The 24,343-nt window shown below is 32.3% G+C and overlaps 2 protein-coding genes across 2 annotated transcripts; one reads left to right on the top strand and one right to left on the bottom strand.

The window, feature by feature from the left end:
- Positions 1-4,586: 4,586 nt before the first annotated feature.
- On the top strand, positions 4,587-7,155 carry LOC114290134 (profilin-1). Its single transcript, XM_028234021.2, has 3 exons — positions 4,587-4,961; positions 5,808-5,945; positions 6,597-7,155. The coding sequence occupies exons 1-3, from the start codon at positions 4,839-4,841 to the stop codon at positions 6,729-6,731; spliced, it is 396 nt and encodes a 131-aa protein (XP_028089822.2). The 5' UTR covers positions 4,587-4,838; the 3' UTR covers positions 6,732-7,155.
- A 1,307-nt stretch (positions 7,156-8,462) lies between these two features.
- LOC114305304 (early nodulin-like protein) lies at positions 8,463-15,561 on the bottom strand. The gene is made up of 4 exons (XM_082896244.1): positions 14,637-15,561; positions 14,435-14,496; positions 10,072-10,147; positions 8,463-8,822 (listed from the first exon to the last, which is right to left on the bottom strand). Exons 1-4 carry the CDS (start codon positions 14,746-14,748, stop codon positions 8,722-8,724), a joined length of 351 nt encoding a protein of 116 aa, XP_082752370.1. The 5' UTR covers positions 14,749-15,561; the 3' UTR covers positions 8,463-8,721.
- Between the last annotated feature and the right edge of the window lie 8,782 nt (positions 15,562-24,343).

Here is a 24,343-nt window from a genome sequence, read left to right as displayed (position 1 = left end):
ATTTGTTATGATGACCAAATTTTAGTTTTTATTTTTATTTTTAATACAATTCTCCATTTTTGAAGTGTTGAAGTAGGTTAAAAGCTAATTTTTTAGCCTCTTTTTTTTTTAAATGTGTAAAAAAATAAAAAGATGATGTGACTCAAAAAAAATTTAAAAGTTAATAAGCTAACTTTTTACTTATTTTTCAAAATAACAAAGGCTCAAGCCAGTTACATTATCAAAGAGAATGGTAATTAGTATAATATATTTTTAAAAACATAACAACTTTTAATTTCAGGCTATTATCATTTTATTCTTAACTTAAAATTATTATATTTTTTTGATTTGTTTCAATTTAAACTTTTTTTTTGGGTTAATATTCCAACATGAAAAATCACATATATGCTGCACATGTCAATTTTATGACTGGAATACACATACAAAAGCTTATTTATTTACACATATGTTGAAAACATGTACACAGATTTTCATCTCCTATAAAGAAATATGAGAGAGGAACATATATATAAATTAATTTTTGAATAAATATTTTTATCATAAAATTGTCTCGGGTTACTTTTCCATTATTTTTCACAACATAATATTAATAAAAGGTTAAAATTGAAACCAATGTTAGCAAAAAAAATTTTGGGTTGATGGGTTAAAGTGCTACAATGTAATTTGTTTATAAATAAATAAATAAATAAATAAAATTCATTTAAAAGTTAAAAAAATAATTTTAAATACATGAAAAAAATTTACAACATTATCTTTTAATGTTATAAAGTTCATCATTAATATGTAAACATATTTTTTAAGCAACAGTGTTACGTACATAAATTTTTTCCCATAGTCTCCGTAATGAGATGGCAATACAAAAGAATGCATGTAACAAGAGTTTTGAAAAAAGGTTTCTCTCAAGTTGTTATCTCAATTTGAGAGAGTGTTTGGGTTCAGAAGGCTCATTTCGAAACTGATTTTCGATGATTCAAATCATTTATTTTTTTGACTTATTTAATAGAATATTCACGCAAAAAATAAGATGATTAGACATCAGTAGCTATATATTTAAATCATATTTATTTTTAAAAAATAGATAACAAATATAATTTAAAAAATAATAATTAATTTTTTGTAATACAAATTTGATTCAAATATATAACTACCGATATCTCATTATTTTTATTTTTTGTACAAATATTCTACTCAACGAATCTTAAAAAGTAACTGGTTCGAATCATCGAAACGAGACTTATGGTGAGCTCCACAGGCCTCTCAAGTTTTTTCATGTTAAGATGTAAATATGAAAGAAGCTTAATTCTTTGGAAAAAAATATTTGAATATGGATCAAATTTTTAAATTTTACTTGTCATGTCATTTAAAGAAGAAATTATATAGATGAATCATTTTTCTTTTTCAATTTGCACTGTAATAAATATTTTTTGAGAGAACTATATGCAGGTGGAAGAATAGAAAAATAATTACTAACACATGAGAGGGTGCAAGTGACACTTGCATTCCTACAGTCTTTTATTTGCCCCCATCACATACACACTTACACCCCTTATGCGTTAATAATTTTTTTCTCTTTCTTTCATCTGCATGTTGGGTTTGGGATGCTAATGTGCTTTAAGCGCAACAGCCATTGCTGCACACTTAAACAGCGCTGTATTTGTGTTTTTTTTTTTTGTTTTTTCATAAACAATTCCATTGCCTAAGATAAAAGGCATGAATGGTCCTTTTTCTTTTTTATTTTTAGTTGTCATTTACACTAGGTATACTTTTTATGCAATTTAATCTAGTTAAATAAAAATAAATTATGATCAATATAATATTTTATGTTATATTTTAATTTTTTATGTGAATTTATTTAGTTGAATAAAAAGTACCTAAAATAGAATTTTAGGTTTTTAAATACATTTTAATTTTTGGATAGCTACGTGTTATTGAAAGAGTTATGCCAGTGGCGGCTAAACAAATGTTTATTAAGATAGTGATAAAAGAGTTGCACTTTCAATACAAATTTCATATATTCTCACTTCTATAGTTGTATGTATTTTTACATATTTCAATAAAATTTTTCCATGCATACCAGTATTTCATTGGGCGGTGGTGAACATTTACTTTTTAAAACTATGGATGAAATTATTTATAAAAATTATTAATTTTAACTCAATTCCATTTATAAATTTTAAAATCAAATCCTTCTTTTTTATAATTTTTTTCATTATTAGATTGATTCAAAAATAAAAAACAAAAAGATTAGATTAGATTATCTAAAATAAGAAGCAAAAATATTAGGGGTAATTACACAATTAATTTTTTTTTTATAGAGTTTGATTCTTGTAACAAAATTAACCATGATTTTTCAATTTTATCAATTTTAACTATAATATTAAGATTTCTTTTCAATCTAAACCATATGACCAAAAAAAAAAAAAAGAAGAGTATTTTAGCCATTTGGTGTATATAAAATGACTAAAATATACTTTTTATTGAGTTTAATAAATAAAATATTATTTTTATGTTAGTTTTTTAAACAAAAATAGACAAATAATTTAGATTGAAAATAAATCAAAAAATAAGTATTTAAATTAACAAAATTAAAATTTAAAATTATATTTTGTTTTGAGGATTAAACCTTACAATTTTTTTATAGTTACTTCAAAATATCATATTGATCATAATTTTTTATTTAACTAGATGAAATTGCACAAGACCTAAACCTCTTATGTAAATGACAATTAAAAAAAAGGGTAACAAAAGGACCATTCATCCCTTTATCCTATCCTAGACAATGAAATTATTTATCAAAAACAATTATATTACCACACCGTTTAAGTATTCAGCTATTGTGCGTTAAACACAAACTATTTTATGGTTAAAAATTATTTTTTAATTTTTAATTTATTTTAAGTCACATTATCTCTTATAATTTTATATATATTTTTAAAAAAATCAAAAAAATTAAAAAATCAACTTTTATTCACCTTCTCAAAGCAACCTAGAGCAACCTCAAGTAGGAATGGCAACGGGGCAGGCGGGGCGGGACCAGGGATCACCCTCTCCTTCCCCGATCCCCGATGGCCAAAACTTTCCCGTCCCCGGCCTGATCCCTGACGGGGATCGAATTTTTCCGATCCCGAAATTCCCCGATGCAACTCTGTTTCAACATTCAACACCATCAACAACTTTCAACATCCTCAAAACCATACACAGAGAGACACATACACATACTTACATGTATACATTCACACAAAGACAAAGACATACACATACATTATACATACACACAAACACACCCATACATGTATACAGAGAGAGAGAGAGAGAAAGGGGATGATGGAGATCGGTTGATCGGCGGCGATGACGGTGGAGATCAACGGAGATATGAGATCTTTGTGTGACTGAGGGCAGCAATGGAGGTGGAGGTGGACAGCGACTGAAGGCAGGGTAGCGATCTAAGATCTCTGGAGCGAACGACGGAGGTGAAGCGGCGGTCAAGAGGTGGACAACGACTCTGCGCTGAGGAGGCGGAGGGAAAAGGTGCGAGACTCTCAGCGGTCGAGAGGTTGTGCAAATCGCAGCGAGAGTGAGAGAGGAGAGGAGAGGTGCGAGAGTGAGAGAGAGTAGAGGGAATAGAGAGACTGAGAGATAGAACAGAACATATAAAATATATTAAGGAGTATATATAGTAACTTTAATTCGGGGGGCTAACGGGGACGAGGACGGGATCCGGGCTAGGGCCGAGGGTGAAAAACATATCACCGTCCCCGGCTCGAAAATCATCAGGGATTTATTTTTGAGTACCATTCCCGACCCGTTGGGGATATTTTTCGGGAAAAAACCGCTCTAATCAGGGTCGGGGGGTCGGGTCCCCGTCGGGCCGATTTCAAATTGCCATCCCTAACCTCAAGTTTTTTTTTTTTTTAATATTCTAAAAAAAACTATTTAGAGAATTGACTCACTTTTCAAATTATTTGGGAAACTAATTAAATCACTTTTCAAATTATTTGGGAAAATTAAATCCCTTGTTTTTTAAATCGTATTTTGAAAATGTGATTTTGAAATTGAAATTACATTTTCAACCTATGATTTCAAAGTGAAATTATATGTTAAAAATGCAATTTTAATTTCAAAATCACATTTTTAAAATGCGATTTCAAAAATAAGTTAGTTTCTCAAATAATTTGAAAAGTTGATTAATTATCTAAATAATTTTTTTTTTAAAGAATATTTAAAAAAAAAACTCCAGCAACATCCCAATTCCCATGTACATCCCAAGGTTTTTTTTTAATATTCTGAAAAAAATAATTTAGAGAATTAACTCACTTTTTTAATTATTTGAGAAATTAACCTGCTTTTTGAAATCGTATTTTCAAAATGCGATTTTAAAATTGAAATTGCATTTTTAACATGTAATTTCACATTAAAATCGCATATTAAAAATACAATTTATAATGACATGATGAAATTACATCTTCAACACGCGATTTAAAAAGCAGATTAGTTTTTCAAATAATTTGAAAGGTAGTTAATTCTTTAAATTATTTTTTTTAAGAATATTAAAAAAAAAAAAAAAAACTCTGTAAATCCCCCTTATGTTTTTTTCCCCAATAATAAAAAAAGTGTTTTTCGTGGGTAGGATCCACAAGCTGCATACATTCAATTCAACAACCGCGTGCGGGTAAATGTTTGGAGCTCATTTTCAACGCTACCACAAAAATTCCTTCTTATATCTTCGCAATTCATATCTGGTTGTTCTTCAAAGTTTGAGAAATCCCCAAAACCCATAGTTTCAAATCGAAGAAGAAGAAGAGGGTAAGAGTGAGTGAGCCTGCAAAATTAATCAAAAGATGTCGTGGCAAGTATATGTAGATGATCACTTGATGTGCGAAATCGAAGGCAATTACCTCTCCTCCGCCGCCATCATCGGCCACGACGCCAGTGTCTGGGCCCAAAGTGCTACTTTCCCTCAGGTCTATCCATTTCAATTCAATTCTTCTCTCAATTTCTTCACTGGGTTTTTTTTTTTTGGATCAGTTTGGGTTTGGTTTGATCTGACTCACCAAGTCCTCTGTTTTACTTGTTTCGGTGTAAATGATGAGTTTTTATTTATTGTTCAACTCTGATGATTACTGAATCGATTTTGCTATTTTCAATTTTTGGGTTTCTATCATGCTTATTCGGCTTTTTTAGGGTTTTATTTAATTTTGGTACTTGGGTTTGGTTTTGGGTTTGCTGTACTTTTTGATGAGATTCGAGCAATAAATACTCGCTTATACACATACAAACTAATTAGATAAGAAATTGAATATGAATTTGTATTTTGGAGAGCATAAAAAGTTTAGCAAGCTGTTGTTCACTTGTTTGACTTGTACAGTTTATCATAACCATGAAAAATTAGTTAAAAAAAGTCATATGGAAAATGGTAAAAATGGTCAAGAAGTCTTCATTTCAGTGTTCATGAAGGAACCACTGATGACAACTTGAGTTGTGCCCTTGATTTTATGGGCAGTTACAATGAGTGCATGATCTTAACATTGCCTCTTCTTCTTCTTCTTCTTTTGTGTGTGTGTATCATATGTTTGTATGCCGATAACATGTTTTGAAAACAGAATTGTTCCAATTAAATGAACGGTGATGTAGATTTCGTTTTTTAGGCTTGTTTAAGTGATGAAACTGACGTAGGGGTGGATAATTATCTGGTCTACCCCACTCAGTGTCTACAGATGCATGGACATGATTTGTTATATGCTATTTGAACTTGGCTTTTTAATTATCTTTAGAATTCACATTAATTGTTTATTTGATTGCTTTTGCAGTTTAAGCCTGAAGAAATAACTGCCATTATGAATGATTTTTCTGAACCTGGAGTGCTAGCACCAACTGGTTTACACCTTGGTGGGACAAAGTATATGGTGATCCAAGGTGAACCTGGGGCTGTCATAAGAGGAAAGAAGGTAATAAGTCAGTTGATTTGGCGTCATTATGCCTCATTCTTGTACTACATCTTTTAGGAGCTCCTTTCCAAATGTTTCATCATTATGGATTGTTCAAAGATGTCAATTGTTTATTTGCATTTATACTTCTCGATGTCTAATAACTATTATATATTTATATAAAGTAAAATAATAAAAAAAAGAAAAGATAATAACTATTACATATGGGAATCAAATAAGGCATGTTTGACTGGCTTAATTTACGTTGTATACATAGTGTTTCCATGTAGATTTTTATCAATTGAATGGGTACTAGTATTATATTTGGTAATCAATTGGTTTTGTTGCAGCTATTGTCTTTAAAGTACTAGTAATGCAGTTTATTATGTGGTGGTGACATATCACATCTATATGGTTTGATTTTTTAAACCAGTGAATCCTATGCCACCTTGAATTTTGAAATTGCCAACACCATTTGGTATTCTCTTGAGCTTGACTGATAATTTGCATCCTGAATTTTATCTTATGCCCTCAATTTGAGTTTGACAGAATGTGATAATATGGCCCCATTATCATTACATGACAATGTAATTTGTGTTTTTCATGTCCAAATTTCTTATTATATTTGTGTAAAACTAAACTACTACAATGCAATTTTGTTTCCCCTTTCAGGGCCCTGGTGGTGTTACTGTCAAGAAGACTAATCAGGCTTTGATAATTGGAATATATGGTGAACCTATGCCTCCTGGTCAGTGCAACATGATTGTGGAAAGGCTGGGTGATTATCTCATTGATCAGGGTCTCTAGTTGTGTTCTTATGTTTTCCTTCTCTATTATTTTTCATTTTTTGGTTTTCAATCCCCTTTCGCCTTTACCCTTCTCCTCTTTTCTTTGGGGAGCTTGTATCTACCGACCTGTAGCTGGATTGTTTTGTTTTTTTCCCTTTCTTTTTTGGTGGGTCAAGTTGGAATTGTTGCATTGTAGTAGTATTTACATATTTCGAAGTAGTGGTAAACATGTGGGGATTGCTAAAAAGGAAGAATATGGTCTTCTTCCTTGTATGAAGCTATTTGTCATTGTAACCCCGTGTGGAAGGGTGCATTTTTTTTAACCTTTTTTCTTGACCTCCTAGTCAAGTGCAAGGGGAGTGGACAACTGGGCTAGCCCCAGTTGGTTCCGGAAGATTATGTTGATATTTATTGGAATATAATGAAATTTGGATTTTTATGCTTGTGCGAGTGTTTTTATTAAGATTGATATTTCAGGTTGTTTGCTTGTGTATTTGTTTTTTGTTTGAATTTTTTTTTTCCGTTGGCCTACTTCAAGTAGTAGTCACCAAAATCAAAGCATGGAAATCAAAACCAAACTGGAAAGATCTTACTTCTGTTTGGTTGGCATAAGGAGAGAGAAGAAAAGACAATAGAATATCAAAGCTAAACAGAAAATAATGCCAGCAAAACAGGCAAGCTAGGTTTACCTTGGTACATTTGGACTATGAAATTGTGTAGGGATTTATGGTGAGAAAGAAACAAAAAATAAATAAATAAAAAACAGAAGGAGAAACTTTTTGTTTTTTTTTTTTTTGTTTGAATTCAAAATCCAAAATTATAGGCACAATGAAAAATGAACTACTGTAGTTTCACTAGTTCCATCCCCAGTCTATTTGCTATTGTACTCCGAATAAGAAGTTAGACGTGTCTAATCCATTAGACTACTTAAAGTGTGGCCAAAGGCCTATCAAGAAAATTAGGTCCCGTTTGTTTGAGATTATAAGAAGGGGATTGAGACTACTAATACCTTCGTATTACTAATACCTTGTTTGTTTTGAAAGATGACTTTAGGACTACCAATACTTTGGTATTACTAATACCCTTGAAAGGAGGATTCATAGTGAGAAGGTAGAGATGGTATTAGAAAAATAGTGAGGAGATTATAAATTTTTTTATTTTTTATATATTGAATTTTTTTTTTAAATATTAATGTTTAATTAATTAATTTATTTTATTATTTTATATAAAAATAATTTAACAATTTCTCACTATCAATCCCCTCACTATTAATCCCTTCACTATCAATCTCTTCCATTCTATCTTTGAAAACAAACAAGCCTTATAGTGGAAGTCACAATTTTTCAAAAGCCTAGTAAAATAGGCCTCATTTTTTATGTTCAGACTGAGGCCTAAAAATACTCGGCTGCCATTCATAAGATCAAGAGAAGCTATATTTAAGTGAACCAACTATCACTGTCACTTGATCAAAAAAAAAAAAAAAACCCCATCACTGTCGCAGTGATGTAAGATCAAGACAAGTTATATATAAGGATTACTGATAGAGTGATATGTTAGTGTAATAGTGCATTACTGATAGCACAGTATAATAAAAAAATAAAAAAAACACTTATTTTAATACTGTAGTATATGTTGTGCTAATAGTATTGCCAATCAAAAAAATCTTGTGCTAATAGTATCTCTTACAGGCTCCAATAGCTGACCATTCTCACTTTTTACAACCTCAACAAGGTCTCCAAAAGACTAGGCATTTATCTCGGAAAATGGTTATATATGCAAAAGACTAGGCATTTATCTCATCATTGGAGCGAGAGTTAACATACGCAAAATGGTTGAACAAAAATCCTTGTGCCAAGACTAGAACAATCTGACTCGGTACATTACAACACATTTATCTCGCAAACAGTACTGAAAAATGATACTGACAGTAGCAGCAACACATACAACATAGAACACTAAGTAGTAAAACAGGAGGGGAATTGCAGTAGCACTGTATCAGATCAACAATCTCAGGTCGATGATTTATCATGCTGTGCTTCATAATGTGCATTCCTCCTTGCACATTCCAGGATGGTTTTGTCAGCAGTGATGAAGTATGCAGCAATGGATGCTGTTCATTAACAAACAAAGCTAGTCATCAAATTTTCCAAACATCGGCACATAGCCATTTATGATGAGAGCCTATTCGAAATCAACTGAGATATAGATAGATTCATCAATCAAAGTTGTGATTTTTGCAACAGCAAAAGATGCGGATAGATATACAAAAATTACGGAAATTGATATCGATAGATTGCTGAATATATAGATGGATAGCAACATATATAGATAGATTGAAACCCAACATGATGACCACCCTACCCAGATGACAAATTAAGATTAGAAAAACCAAAAAAGGAAATGGCTGATTGTTTGACAATAGCCTTTGCTAAACTTCCATAGTTCATATGATATTATATAATTCCAATTGAAAGTGTGACAGAATGATATATATATATATATATATTAACTCTTATAATCATGGCGGTTAGAATCTTACAATTCAAGATTGGATTCGATATGAGTCTCAATCAAAATGACTTGATTCATGTTGTTGAATCTTAAATCAAGTTATTTTGATTCACCGTGATTAAATTATGTTTGCATAATGCATTAAACATCGCTGTTTTCGCAAAAAAATTTAAAAAAAATGAGATTAATCAGTTATATTGATATATGTAATTTTATATGTATATACATATATACATTTTAGTTATAGTGATGCTTATTTCATTTTAAACACTATATGTGTATTTTATGTGTGTATATATATAATTATATATTATGCTAAATAAATGACTTTTAGGATTCACGATTTAACAACAATGCTTATCATTGAAGAAACGAAGTAATAGTTCCACTTGAACCACCTAACTTAATTTTGTAACTCTTCACTTCCTAAAAAATGAGCATGCATTGTTATCAATGTTTAAAAAGCAGGTTTTGACACGATGAAGTCAGTTCAGTACCATATCAGACCAATACACCACAAAACATCAAAAGTCCACGAAAATAATATGTAGATACAAATAAATACAAGGAAAAACAGCATGTTCCAATCTAGATACAAGTATGCATGTATTCCTCATGAATTTGTCAATATAACATGTGATTTCCTCTTAATTGTACTTCACCTAAAGATGATACCAAATCCTTAAACAAATGTCATGTATTTTGGAGCACCAGTAAAAATGATGAAACAAGGTTTGTTTTCCATACTCCTCAATACTTCCATTGGCACGAGGAGGGGTAAATGAAAAATTCTAGGTTCAACTATATAATAACAATGTTCATCAAACAAGTATACACTCTGATCGTACCAGCAGATATGATGAGTGCCTGAGCTGTATAATTGAGGTTTGCCTTTGCCCAAGGAATCACACGAACAGCAACCAACTGCCCATATGCAAGTCACACAGAAAACATTAGAATTTAGAAGATATATGATGAGCTGCCACTCCATGTATCAAAGGGTAGAAAGTATATGTCAGCAAGGCCAGCCAAAAAACATGCAACTACTATTTTTATGTCCTTTCAAAAATACCAATATCACACATCCAATATTCCACATCTGAAACTCGATACAAATAAAATTACAAAAACAAGGGTCTCCCTTAAACCTATATTGCCAAGTTTAACTCCATAAATGATCTTTACAGCAGCAGCGTAACTGGGACTTACCTTCTGTTGATCCAACAGCATTGAGATTATATTGACAAGCGAGCAAAAATTCCTCATAATAAAACATAATCTCTGATTTTTACTTTTATTTTTTAAATATGAATTCAAAGTCAAGAATCAACATAGACATATATTGAGCTAGTTTTGTAGGTCAACAAACAAGCCACTGATAAGATAAGAGGTTGAGAAAAGACAACATGATGAGGTATGCTACTGTGAAAGTTAGGGTGATAGTTGTGTTTACATGGTTAACAGCTTCACTTTATAGGAGGAAAAATAACTCAGCAAGTCATTTAGTTCAAGACAGGTATTCCACACTCCATGCTGTTTATAAAACTGCCGGAGACAAGATTGGTACCTTCTGTGCTTTACAAATAACAAGAAAAGTTATATGGAACAAACATGCTTAAGCATCCTCAAAATGAAGAACTTGAGACTTTGAATCGCCATTTTAGAACTACTGTGAATCTGACAGGCATAGATTTATCCACATATAGAAAATGTTCGTTCAGTGAAAAAAAGAAAGGAAAAGAAAATTAATAAAAAACCAAGCTATCATCAACTGAATGTACCAATCCTTGTGATTTCTGTTAAGTTATAAATTTTCCCAAAAACCTAAGCTATTAGGAAATGGGCCCAACAATATATATCAAGCTATTCAACACCCTCCCTTGTGTGCAACCTCGTCTTGCATGTGGAGAGACAAACAGAGAACCAAGCTGAAGGAGAAGCAGACAACCAAATAGAAAAGAAGATATCAAACGGGGACTGAAACAAAATGTCAATACTGAGACTTGGACCCAAGACCTCTTTCAACCATTGCTTTGTTACCATGTTAAGTTATCAATTTTCCCAAAAGCCCAAGCTATTAGGAAATAGGCCCAACAATCTATATCAAGCTTTTCAACAGTTTCCACATTCAGAAATGGGAACACTTCAAAGCTTTCCTGTCATAAGTTATCTGGTCAAGGTTACAAAACAATTTAGAGCAATAATAAACCAACTGTTGGCATTTATCAGGCATGCTTAAAGGAGGAACTGCTTAAGTTTACAGTTTCCAGAGGTTGTCAAAGAGCCCCGTTCTTTGTTTTCAAGATATACAATAGTACATAAAATGTAAATATATATCTCCATACAAGTACATGGTGATATATTTAATATATGTTTTTATGTAGGGTGTGAAATAACGAAACTAAGTTAGTGTAACATTCAACAAAACTCCACTTGATATAGGATGAAAGGAACATCCTAAAACTGTAACACTAAGCAACAGTAAACTACATTCCCTTGCTCCGCACAGCTAGGTGATGTTATGGTTCGTTGGAATGATTTTGGGCAGGAATGTAATGACTATTCCTTAGACAACTCCAATGGAGTTGCTATATTACAGCAACTTCACCCAAAAATCAACCTCCAATGGCATGCCAAATGGGTTGCCGAAATATGGCATTGCCAAACTTTGTGTCAAATTTGGCACAAGATTTGGCAAAATACCAAATTTTAGCTAAAGCACCTCCCCCTTTCTCTTCCACAATGGGGCCCACAAATGACATTTTGATTTTACCTTTTGTAAAGAAAATAGAAGAAATGGTTAGTGCACCAATGGAGCAACATAGCAAAAATTTAGTCAAAGCCAAATTTTTGCATTGCTACAATGTAGAAATGCTAAATTTTAGCAATATTACTCTAGCAATGCACTAGCCATTCTTTTATTTTCTTTACAAAATATCAAATCAAAATGCTATTTATGGGTCCCATTCTCTGTTATCAAAATGTTACAATTCACTATTCAATTTACAATTCAATTTGCGATTCATGCATAGATCAATATGAATCTATAGGTAAATCTATTTGGAGATAGAATTTATGGTAAATCATATAATTCACAATCGATTTACGATTTGATTCACTTTTTACAATTCATACAATTCTTAAAACCATCGTGTTAGATAATTTTCTACCATTTTTAACTCTTTTTTTTATAGTAATAAAAATGACATAATACAACTTCTAAGAGTGTTTTGATATGAAAACAATTAATACATATGCATGATTTGTTATTATTTTGGTGATTAGAGGTTTTTAAAAGGATTCAAACAGATTCAGTCAAAGCCACGATGTCCTTAAAATCTTTTTTCCTTAAAAAGAATATCGTGGCATATCTTTTAAGGATGTTTAAGGTTAAAATAACTTGCACTTATAAATTATCTATTGCTATTTAGTGAAATAAATATAGTTCAATATTACATGGTTAAGTCAGTCAAACTGGATGGTTTCACAAAATTATTTTATTTTATAACTTTTTTTGAACAACAAACATATATACCTCTTAAAGTGTTTTACGTTTTAAAATAAAGAATTTCACCTAATCGTTCTTCTTATTATATTCTATATAGAGTTCTCACACCATTTTTTGAATGTTAAGAAAAATTAGATTGCGGATTTTGAATAATTTTTATGGTTGTTGGGATTTGGACCTAGGTCTCTTGCTACGAAGGAAATGCCTTCCCAATTGGGTGGTGTAAACATGTCCTTAAATAAGAATTATTTTATAATATGTGCCAAAATCAATTTATTTCTTTTCTTTTTCATATATAGAATGTTTGATATCATTTATTATAGTTTGTTGTACCGAATCTTAATGATTCTCGATTCGATTCACGATTTGCAAAATTAGGATTTCGATTCACGATATGATTCTCGATTTGACAACTACGGTCCCGTTATGAAAGAGAAAACTAAGCTCTTGCTAAAATTTGGCATTTTGTCAAATCTTGTACCAAATTTAGTACAAAGTTTGGCAACCCATTTGGTGAGTGGAGGTTCTATAGTGATTGTTATTGCTAAATTATAGCAACTTGAACAAAGAAAACAAGCACCAACGACATGCTAAAAGGGTTGTCAAAATATAGCATTGCCAAATTTTGTACCAAATTTGACACAAGGTTTGGCAAAATGTCAAATTTTAGCTAGAGCGCATTTTCTCTCTTTCTTAATGGGACCCACAAATAACATTTTGATTTGATTTTTCTAAAGAAAATAGAACAAATAGCTAGTGCACCGGTGGAGCAACATTGCTAAAATTTGAAATTTTCATACTATTGCATTGCCAAAATTTAACTTTGACTACCTATTTTAGCATTGAAGATGCTCTCACAAGAGCTTGCTTTTTTGGCAAAGTTGCTATAATTTAGCAATAGCAACAATTATACCAACTCCATTGGACATGCTCAACGGAATGACCATTTTTCTAAATTGGTGAATTGTGATTCCGTTGGGATGTACATTCTTTCGTTTCTACTGAACCAAATTTAGGAATGGGTATTTCGATGGAGTGACCATTTGATACCAACCTTCATTCTAGCGAATCAAACACCGCCCTAGTTCTTCTCCAATTCTCTTCAATGACTATGACCCCCTAGCCAAGCATGAGCAGAGGCATTATAAGGCAAGTGGAGGCAATTGCCCCTGTGCTTTGGGGAAATGAGTTTTTTATCTACGGTTTTAAAAACAAAAGTTCCCCCACCAAAAATTTGAAAATATCATTTTTGCCTATAGTTTTTTTTTTAATCATTAATTTATCCCCACTAAAAGTCCAAATATTATTTCTATCGATAGTTTCAAACTTATTTTTGATTTGCCCGTATGAAATTTTGTTCTTGCTCCTCCGGAATTTCCACATTGGCCACATATATTTGGGATTTTCTTCGTTTAAGATAATGAGCATGAGATTGTCAAATAGGAAAAAGTTGAGTATAAGTTATAACTTTGCCTCTCTCAACAAAAATTCTCGCTTGGCCCCCCTAAAGCAAGTGATTGTTTTCTATCTGAAATGATACCTACCGATTTGGTGGTTTTTATGTGAATCAATCTTGTTATTGAACAGTTATGAATGCCAAATACCCACATTGAAAGTGTACTGATAAACCAGTAAAATGTCCCAAATAAATCCAGAAATTGTATACACAGTGAATACAGAAAGTAGTGATAAAGATCACATACAGTAGGCACAGCACTGGCAACACAAGCAATGGAAGCTGCCTTCACTCCTGCTCGAACACCCTCTGCAAATTCCAGAAACACCATTCAATATCAACCCATGATCTATAACAAATAATAGCATTGGTAAAATTAAACCCATGAATCATACATAATTTCCGATTTTCTCATCAACCAAACACTCAAAAACTAGTCAGAAACAGACCTTGAGTGCAACGGCGTGAATTCAGAATCTTCTGATCCTCAGCGGGTGAAGCAATCAAATGCGAATTTCTTCGGTTTGCCCAAGCGTCCCTCATCGTCGATGGAATTCCCATTTCGGTCTCGGATTTTTGAAGCTCTGTTTCGATTAAATTGAATAGAATAAGCGTCGAAATCTGAGAAGATTAGAGAGAGATTGAAGGGGATTGAGGACATGAGAGTATTTCGATTTCTTACAATAAATAAATGAATAAATCTAGGACCAACTCTCGTTTGAAAAAAAAAAAAACTATTTTAGAAATGTATAAAAAAAAAAAAAAAAAAAAATAGAAAGAGTAATATGGTAATTTATGATCATTTTTTTATTAAAATATTAGATAAATTATAAATATAAAATTTAATTAAAATATGAATCACTCTCTCTAGTTTTAGAAATTAAATTTCAGCTCTTAAAATTTCTAATTTTGTAACAAGTTGTTCATATTATTAATAAATCATGAAATTCAATTAACAGTTTTTAATGATATTATAAATATGTTCCAATTAATAATTTAGATAATTTTATTATTATATTAGAAAATAATTATAGATTTTATTGTTTTAATTAATTTTATTAAATAAAAAAATTTAATAAAAAATATTTATAATTTTTAAAATTATAAAAAAATAATTTATCCTCTAAACAAATCTCAAAATGCGTATTTATAATTTAACCTAATGTGACATGTGAGAGAGAGAGAGAGACAGAGAGTCGTGTGGCAATGGCGTTTTTCCTCTTTGGCCTACACTTTTGTTGAAGTCGGTGTTGAAAATTGCGAATTGATTTTTGAAGAACAAAAGTAGGAGAATAACTGACGGAAAGGCTGTGTACTTTCTAGTTTTATAGTTGGCCTCGGCCCTTCCAATTCCTAAAGGTCGGGCTAAACATCAACGACCCGAGTTTAGTTTTTTTTATTTATTTATAGAATTTGAGTACAATATTATATACATATAAATTGTTAGCTATTTGCACAATGTTTTCCAACATATACACACATATTATATACACAATTAATCTAACACAAAGTCTTACTATTTTATTTTATCACTCAAAAATTAAAAAAACCACGTTATGTTTTCTCTATTCTCTTCAGTTATCTCACAATATATAGATTAATTGTTTTAATGCTATTAATAATTTTATAAAAAATATTAATAGAATATAATTTTAACAAATTAATTAATCTAGTCGCACAAAAAAAAAATTATGTACCTTTCGAGCAATTCAGACAAATTGGGCCTATCTCGGGAAGGGATTAGGCATATAACTTTTAATTATAATTCGAACTTTGACGGGCCTAAATAACTCTTAGCACAATTTGCATAGGAAAAATGGTTTAGAGTACTAAAAAGGGAGTATTAAAAGAGCATTAAATTGTCTTTTTTTCTCTTTATGTTTTGTCTTTTTTCCTTTTTTTTTTTCAGGGAGGAGGGGGATGCCAGCTCAATAGAGTTGTTTTTAGAACAGCTCTACTAGTGGTCTATATCGTAGTTGTTTGCGTAGGGATCTAGAACTAAGAAATAAACCCTAGCTAGATTTGGACAATTTCTCAGCTATGGTGTCGTTTGGGAAGAGCTCATTTGGGCTCTTTTGGCTCTTTGAGCCACAAAAGACAGAATAGGTTATTTGAGCCACAACAAACAAAACATCACATCCAATCCATAATCATTACACTCTTCTCTCACAAAAAAAGTCAAAAAAGCCAAAAAGCCAAAAAGTCCTTCCCAAACCAAGCTTTTGAGCCCAGGCTCAAATAGCCAAAAAAGCCAAAAAGTCAAAAAGCCAACCCACTTCCCAAACGGAGGCATAATCTGCTCGAGTTACACCTCTTATTTAGTAGGTGTTTGGCATATACTAAAAAAATGTATTTTTTTTACATATATACACTTATTTAAGTCACATCAATCAACATTTATCAACATATCCTTTCTATTTTTTTACCCACCTTCTCTACTTTTTTACACATTTTTTTTTAAAAAATTCAAAAAATACACTTGGTTAGACTTATTTATTTTGATAATTTATTTAATTATATTTTAATTTCTTTGAAAAACAAAAATAGAATCCAAAATTTATTTTGATAATTTATTTAATTATATTTTAATTTCTTTGAAAAAGAAAAATAGAATCCAAAATTTATTTTGATGATTTATTTAATTATGTTTTAATAGAATCCAAAATTTATTTTGATAATTTATTTAATTATGTTTTAATTTATTTGAAAGAGAAAAATAGAATCAAAATTTATTTTGTCCCATTATTTCTCACCTAAACTTTTATCCTAAATATTGTGTGAATGTATTTAATATTTGTTTAAATCAGGAGTTCATTTCAACCCAAAAATAATGCCCAAACCAGAGGTTTAAACAGCCCAAAACAGAGGTTTAAACAGCCCAACACAATAGCAGGCCAAAATGTTCAAGTGAAAGATATTCAAATTAGTAATGATGGAGTGGAAGATATTCAAATTAGTAATGATGGAGTGAAAGATATTCAAATGAATACAACGGCTATAAGTTTCATTATATATACCAAAGCCTCTAATGTAAGCTAGTTACAAAAAAAAACTAGAAAATATTATTTGATCTATAATCACTCACATCTATTCTCTGAAAAATTCTCTGAGAAGTGTTCTTCAATTTTTGTTTACATTCTCTTTCAGAAATTATACACTGAGACGTATAGCTTTAAGCTCATCTTTCCTGTGTGAGGTTTACAGAAAAATCAGAGTTTCATTTTTACATCTATCTTTGAGAGATAATTCTTATAACTTTCTGTGAAAGCAAAAACACATTCTTTTCAACCTTGTAAGAGTATAGTACACTCAGTGTTATTGACTTAGAAAGTCTGTGTAAAATCTGTGGAGGATTGCTGCATCTGTGAAAAGGTTGCTAGCACCCTGTAAAGCTAAAGTATAGTGAAAAATTTAAAGTGAAGCTTGAGGAGTAGACGTAGGCCGAGTTGAAGTCGAACCACTATAAATTTGTTTACCTCTCTCTCCCTTATCTCTTTGTTTTATTTAAATTGCCATAGTTATATTTTATATTTTCACTGTGCTAAAATTATTAACTGACATATTTGTTAAAACACTTGTTTTAATTATTGTTATTTCATTAACTATATTTATCTAGTGTGCTAGTCATAATTTTTATTAGGGTATTATTATTTTTATTTGTAAAAACCTAATTCACCCCCCTCTTAGGTTGTCTTTTGGGTAACAATTGGTATCAGAGCCTAGACTCTTGTTTTAAATTTAACCATTTGGCAGTTTCGATCCATGGCAACCTTAGCTGAAGGACAAGCATAAATAAGCCACCATTGTTTGACGGAAACAACTATAGTCATTGGAATGATAAGATGACCCTATACCTACAAATCACTGATTATGCCATGTGGATTATTGTCACCAAAGGTTCAAAAATTCCTACCAAATTAGTAGACAATATTAGTGTACCTAAAACTGAAGATGAATGTGATGAGAGGGATCATAAATTATTGCAAGCCAATACTAAAGCCAAACTCACCCTTGTTTGTGGATTAGACTCTAAGGAGTATAATAGAATTTCAAGTTGTGATTCGGCAAAAGAAATTTGGGACAAACTTGAGATAACGTATGAAGGTACAAACCAAGTGAAGGAATCTCGTATTGATATGTTTGTTCATAGTTATGAATTGTTTAAAATGAACTCTGATGAATCTATTTCAAGTATGTTTACTAGATTTACTGAAATTATAAATTTTTTGAAATCTCTTGGCAAAATTTATACTAACAGTGAGTTGGTGAAAAAAATTCTTAGGTGTTTATCAAAGAATTGGGAAGCAAAGGTCACGGCCATTATAGAAGCCAAAAATCTCTCCACACTTGGATTGGATGAGCTTATGGGTTCCCTTATGACTCATGAGATCACCATAAAAGGACATGAGGATGTTGAAAACAAAAAGAAAAGTGGAATTGCATTCAAAGCCTCATCAAATGAAAAAGAACATGAAAACTCCAGTGGGGATGAAAGCTATGCAATGTTTAGTAGAAATCTCAAAAAACACTTCAAGAAAAACAATTATGGAGGAATAAGACATTTCAAGAAAGAATACAACAAAGATAACAAGAAAAAGCCTATTATTTGCTATGAGTGCAAGAATCTGGACATATGAAGATGGTTTGTCCAAAATTGAAAAATCATGGAAAAGACTACAAAAGAAACAAAAAGGCCATGGTAGTAGCTGTAGACACCCCATTTTGACCGGCCTTAAGACTTGGGCGCTTTCTTTTGATTACCCGATGATAACAATTAGAATGTGTTTCTCACAGAGTCCTCAGTAAGAAAGATGGAATTTAAGCTTTAATCCCAACGTTTACACATTTTTTGGCCAAACTATTTCAGACCTTAAAACCCTCTTTTCAAAATAATTTTTTTTTAATGTTTCTACGATGTCCCGAGGCTCCAATTTCGATTAAAATATTGCCAGTAAACCGAGTAAGGACAAAGGGAAAATAAATTGAAGAGAGGTGAACTCTTTGAGAAATATTTAAAAACATTTTTTTTATAGGTTTGGAGTTGAAGGAAATAGGAGGGGATGGAAGAAAACGAGTTTTAGAAAAGAATGAGCATCAAATCATTAAGAAGGAAATGAACAATCTTCACTAAATTAGGCATATCTCTTTGTACACTTGGAATTTTGAATGTGAGGCCACTACCATTGAAAAAGTAGACTTCTGTGGCTTCAATTTAGACCCAAGAATCACCTAAGAGTAAGTCCGGATAAGGGAGATATGCCCATTTGAAGTTGGGCTTAAGAGTAGATTTTGTTGACCCAGCGTGAGACAGCCTTCACTAAATTAGGCATATCTATTTGTACACTTGGAATTTAAATGTGAGGACACCATCATTGGAAAGTAGACTTCTAGGGCTTCAATTTAGACCCAAGAACCACCTAAAACCAAATCCGAACGAGGGAGATATGCCCATTTGAAGTTGGGCTTAACAATAGATTTTGTTGACTCAGCCCAAAACAGCAGCAGCCCATTGTTCGGTTCGGTTGGGACACCCCATTGACCCATTTTCTAACCCAAACATGTCCCAATGCATGTATACTCATCTCCCATTACCTAGTATTTGCTCCATTGAAGATAATGCTCCATTTTTACTCCCATTAGCTCTATTAGTGTTCCTTTAGCTCCATTACCTTCATATATGCTCTATCTTGTCTTCCACCATGTCTTCCACCATTTCTCCACTTGCTTAGCCTATAAGTATACATCTGATTGTTGAGAGGAGGAGGAGAATAGATTAAGGAGAGAACATTTGAGTTAGAGAAACAAGGAAGAAAATAGAGAAAAGTTGAGTTTTTGAGCTAAACACACTTCTATCTTCCATATACCTTCCATATAAACTGAAATTTCATATTTTCGACATCCAAAACTCCTTCAAAAATTATGAAATACTCGAATTTCAGTAGCTTTGATCAAGAGGAAGAGTGGGTGTTGGTAAAAGTGAGCAAAAACAAGAGAAACAATCACTTTTGACCACATACATCTCCAAGCCATCATTCTAGCAAGAATTCCAAGCTTTCAAATTGAAGATTGAGAATATAATTCATACACTTGAGGGTGATCAAGAGGAATTTTGGAAATCGAGAAGTTCAATCTTTTTTTGGAAGGTGAGTTTCTAGTCTTTCATTTTTTTTTTTTTATATTTTGTATCTCATATTTATTTTCTTACTTCTTATTTCATAGTGTTTTGTTATAATCCAAGTGGTTTGTTTAGCTCATAATAATAATAATAATAATAAATTATTATTATTGTTATTATTATTATTATTATTATTTTTTATTTTTTATTTTTTATTTTTGTACTTATTTGCTTACTCTTGTTTCATATCAATTGTGTTGTAAGCTAACCGGTAGTCGTTAATTGAGCCACTTACATATTTTTTGTTTGTTCCTTTTTTTGGTTTCGCAACAAAACAGGTTTTGCTCGGCCTATTTGGCCGGTTGGTTAGCTTCTTTCGGACAAGATGGCGTAATCTCCTAATGTTGACCAATTTTCGTCGACGATTCCAAGGAACGTGAAGCTTTTATTTTGTTTATTTTTATTTTGAGTGTTTTGTGAGGCTTTATTTTATTTTATTTTATTGCAATATTCCCTCATCTTTCTCGTATTTGGTCTGTAATAATTTATTCAAAGTGTTGTAATAATTTCCCGCCCCACTTCTTTTTATCCCATTCTTTTACTTGCTTTCCTTATTTGTACATAAACATCATATTTATTTTTCATCATATTCATGCTTTGCATCCATGATTCATGCATCTTGATTCGACTAAGTTTGTATTTGTGGATTTAATCAATTTCTATGTGGTTATGTGCGCTACCTCATGTTCTTAAGATAATTCACATGTCATCCATGATTCATGCATCTTGATTCGGCTAAGTTTGTATTTGTGGATTTAATCAATTCCTATGTGGTTATGTGCGCTACCTCATGTTCTTAAGATAATTCACATGTCATATTTTAGAAGCCGAATCTTTAGTTGCATCTCATGAGTGAATTGTATTAGGATTTTGTATATAAAGATCATGCATGTTTTACTAACTTTGTTTTGTAGCTGTTCGCGGGACGTCAGTAAATATATAAGTTTTTATGCTTTAGCATCCGGCTCGTGTGTGTTTTTCTTATTATGTTTAAGCATCCTACCATGTGGCTACTTACTTACTTGATATAACTGTATGAATGCCAGTGGATGGAGGTTGTGTCGCTTAATTTGAAATGATGTTGATTTTTCATGCTTGTAAACTCAATTTATTTGGGTTGTATATTGTCAAAACTCTTTCAAAATGTATGATATCAAATTGTTCCAAAATGAATGGCATAGTCTATACTTGTATACTTCACATAGTAAATTTTAGAATTTATTAAATAATCAGAACATGAACATATAAATAAAATAAAATTCATATCATGGTTTAGTAGAGGTCGATCTTTGGTTGGGTGAGCGGAGGTGCTTATTATTGACCTCCCCCTTTTATACCTAAGGTTCCGAGCCAAGCATCTTTGGTTATGATGAACAGTGGCCTTGGCACGAGTCATGGGTTTCCTAATTTTCTCAAAATAAATATTAGGTGGCAACTTTGAGATCTGATGACGCAGTCCATTTTTGGCAAAAAGTTTTGCAATAAAATTGATTTTCAATAAACGTTGTCAAATCTGGACTCTCATCCATGTTTCACATTGCAGCGCTCGTGAGACTAGATCAAAGAGATCGAGGGTCCGAACTGTTTAATGCGCACGGGTACCCTCCGGGCATGTTACAGTTTCTGGCGACTCTGCTGGGGATTTTATGAAACCTTGACTCGAACTCCATGATATGACTTTTATTTTCAATTATATGTTTATTGCATTGCATACATTGGTGCACTGAAAGTTCCTGTGTTGCCCAGATACTGGGAGCACAAGCACACTTTTTTGTGACACTACACCTATCTCTACGTTACTTTGGAGGCCTTGTGTTATAATCTTTTGAGATCTGAAAGTTCTCAGACTTTGAAGAGAGGCTAATATTGACTCTTCTGAGTTCCTAAGATCTTCATTGGTTATGACCCAAAGGACTCTTTGGTAACGCCACCTTGACTTCAACCCGTAGAATAGAGCTAACCTTGTACATATAGTGAGCTATAGTACCTTTCAAAATTAGGACAAGATGCTCTCTCATTCCTAGGATGTATGATACCACTTGTTTGAATAGTGAAACCCCAGATCATTTCAAAAGCTAGGACAGGATAACCCTACCCTCCATAGGGGTGTTTGTTCTCTTTCTTGCTATGTCTTATGTGCAATGTATTGAATTTATCCAGGGGTTCTCAAATTCAAATAAGTGGTTCAAGCAGTTCAGTTTAGCACCATTACTTCAAAAAACAAATAAAAATAGAAAAAATAAAAAAGTATGATATCCCACAAAGTCTACGAGTGTAAACAAATAGAACTTGTGGGATATCCGACCATCTCTGTGATTGGGGAGTGACCACCTGTTGATTGCACAAACTTTATTTTGAATATTGTGGCTGGCCCACACTTTGATTGGCAATTTGAGAATGGTTTTATTTTGAGTTCTGAATTGAGTATTGAGTCTAAGTTTGATTCCACCAAGTTTGTAGAGATGGGATAGGCTCAAGTCATTCTAGTGAGTCAGAGTCTATTGATTTCGGGAGTGCTAACCTAGACATTTCTGTCCTGTCTAGGTCTTCTTTGTCATTTTTTTTTTGAGTCTGTTGTCATCGTTGTGTCGAAATGTCTTTTCAATAAAAGCGCGTCATCGCTGAGTCAAAATATATTTTCAATAAAAGTGCCATAGAGTCTGCCTACTTCTTTGTGCCTTTAAATCATCGCATTGACCAAAGGTTTTCAAATTTTTTTTCAAAACTCTAATAAAAATAAAGAGGAAAAATTTCCTCGGGATTTGCAAATTTTGATCAACTGAGAGGAAGAGAGGTGTGCTAAGCCTTTGATGAATAAAATCATTTCTGTTAATGTGGGTATTGAAAAGGATCCTGGCTTGGTCCAAATTGGTTCTATATTGTCTTCGTAAGAGCACGAGTGATTAGTCACTTTGTGAAGAGATTTCAAAAATTGTTTTTGCGTGGTCCTACGAAGACATGCCTGGAATTGATTATACAGCACATGATCCCTTTTGACTTGAGGTCCGACCTCCTTAGCTCCTTAGCTTTCAAACCGTGATTCGAAGTATTCAATGATCAATCAAAGTGTAAGGCTTGCATAGCCGAATTGGAAATAGCCCTTGCATTAGGGGCCATGATGTGATTCAAATGGAGGCAGCCCTTCAACTAGGGGCAATAAGGTCGAATGTGATTCAGATTTGAAACAGCCCTTGAACTAGGGGCAAAAGTGTGAGGCTTGCATAGCTGAAATTGAGGCAGCCCTTGAACTAGGGGCAATAAGGTACCACCCTTGAGAGGCTCGCTGGGCTAAAAATTCGGAAGGGCGATCCAGGCAAAAGTTAGATCACAAAAAAATAAAAATAAAAATGAAAAGCTTGCAAGGTTGAAAATCCGAAAGGGCGGTTTTGGCAAAAGTTAGGGCGTAAAAGGAGAGTGTCAATACCCAAGTGAACCTTAGCCAAAACTATGTAGGGCTTGTGATTTAGATTGGAAACAGCCCTTGAACTATGGGCAAGAAGGTCAGATGTGATTTAGATTTGAAGCAGCCCATGAACTAGGGGCAAAAAGTTGGATGTGATCAAAGAGTTAAAACTGTATCGTTTCCCAATGACGACCGCCCAGAAAGGCAAAACCTAGAATTTGAAAGAATGAATTTTATTATTGAAGGACAGTCGAGTTCCTATCCACTACACTAGGGGCAAATTCAGACCTAATTAGCCTAGTCCCTATATCATCATATCTACTGGTCAAGTGTAGCAGTCATTCTTATAGATGGCCTAGAGTTTTCACACCCAATCAACATGGACAAGCTAAAATGAAAGTAACCTTTGAGAGGCTCGCTGAGCTGAAAACCTAGAAGGGCGACCTAGGCAAAAGTTAGAGCAGAAAAAAAAAAAAAAAAAAAGAAACTCAAAAGAAATTAAAAAAAAATGAAATGAACAAAATGAAAAAAAAAAATGAAAGGCTCGCAAGGTTGAAAACCCGAAAGGGCAGCTTTGG

The sequence above is a fragment of the Camellia sinensis genome, chromosome 11 (genome assembly GCF_055761805.1).
Source record: "Camellia sinensis isolate YWXY chromosome 11, ASM5576180v1, whole genome shotgun sequence".
In the NCBI taxonomy this organism is placed as follows: domain Eukaryota; kingdom Viridiplantae; phylum Streptophyta; class Magnoliopsida; order Ericales; family Theaceae; genus Camellia; species Camellia sinensis.
This window is presented reverse-complemented; position numbering and strand designations above follow the sequence as displayed.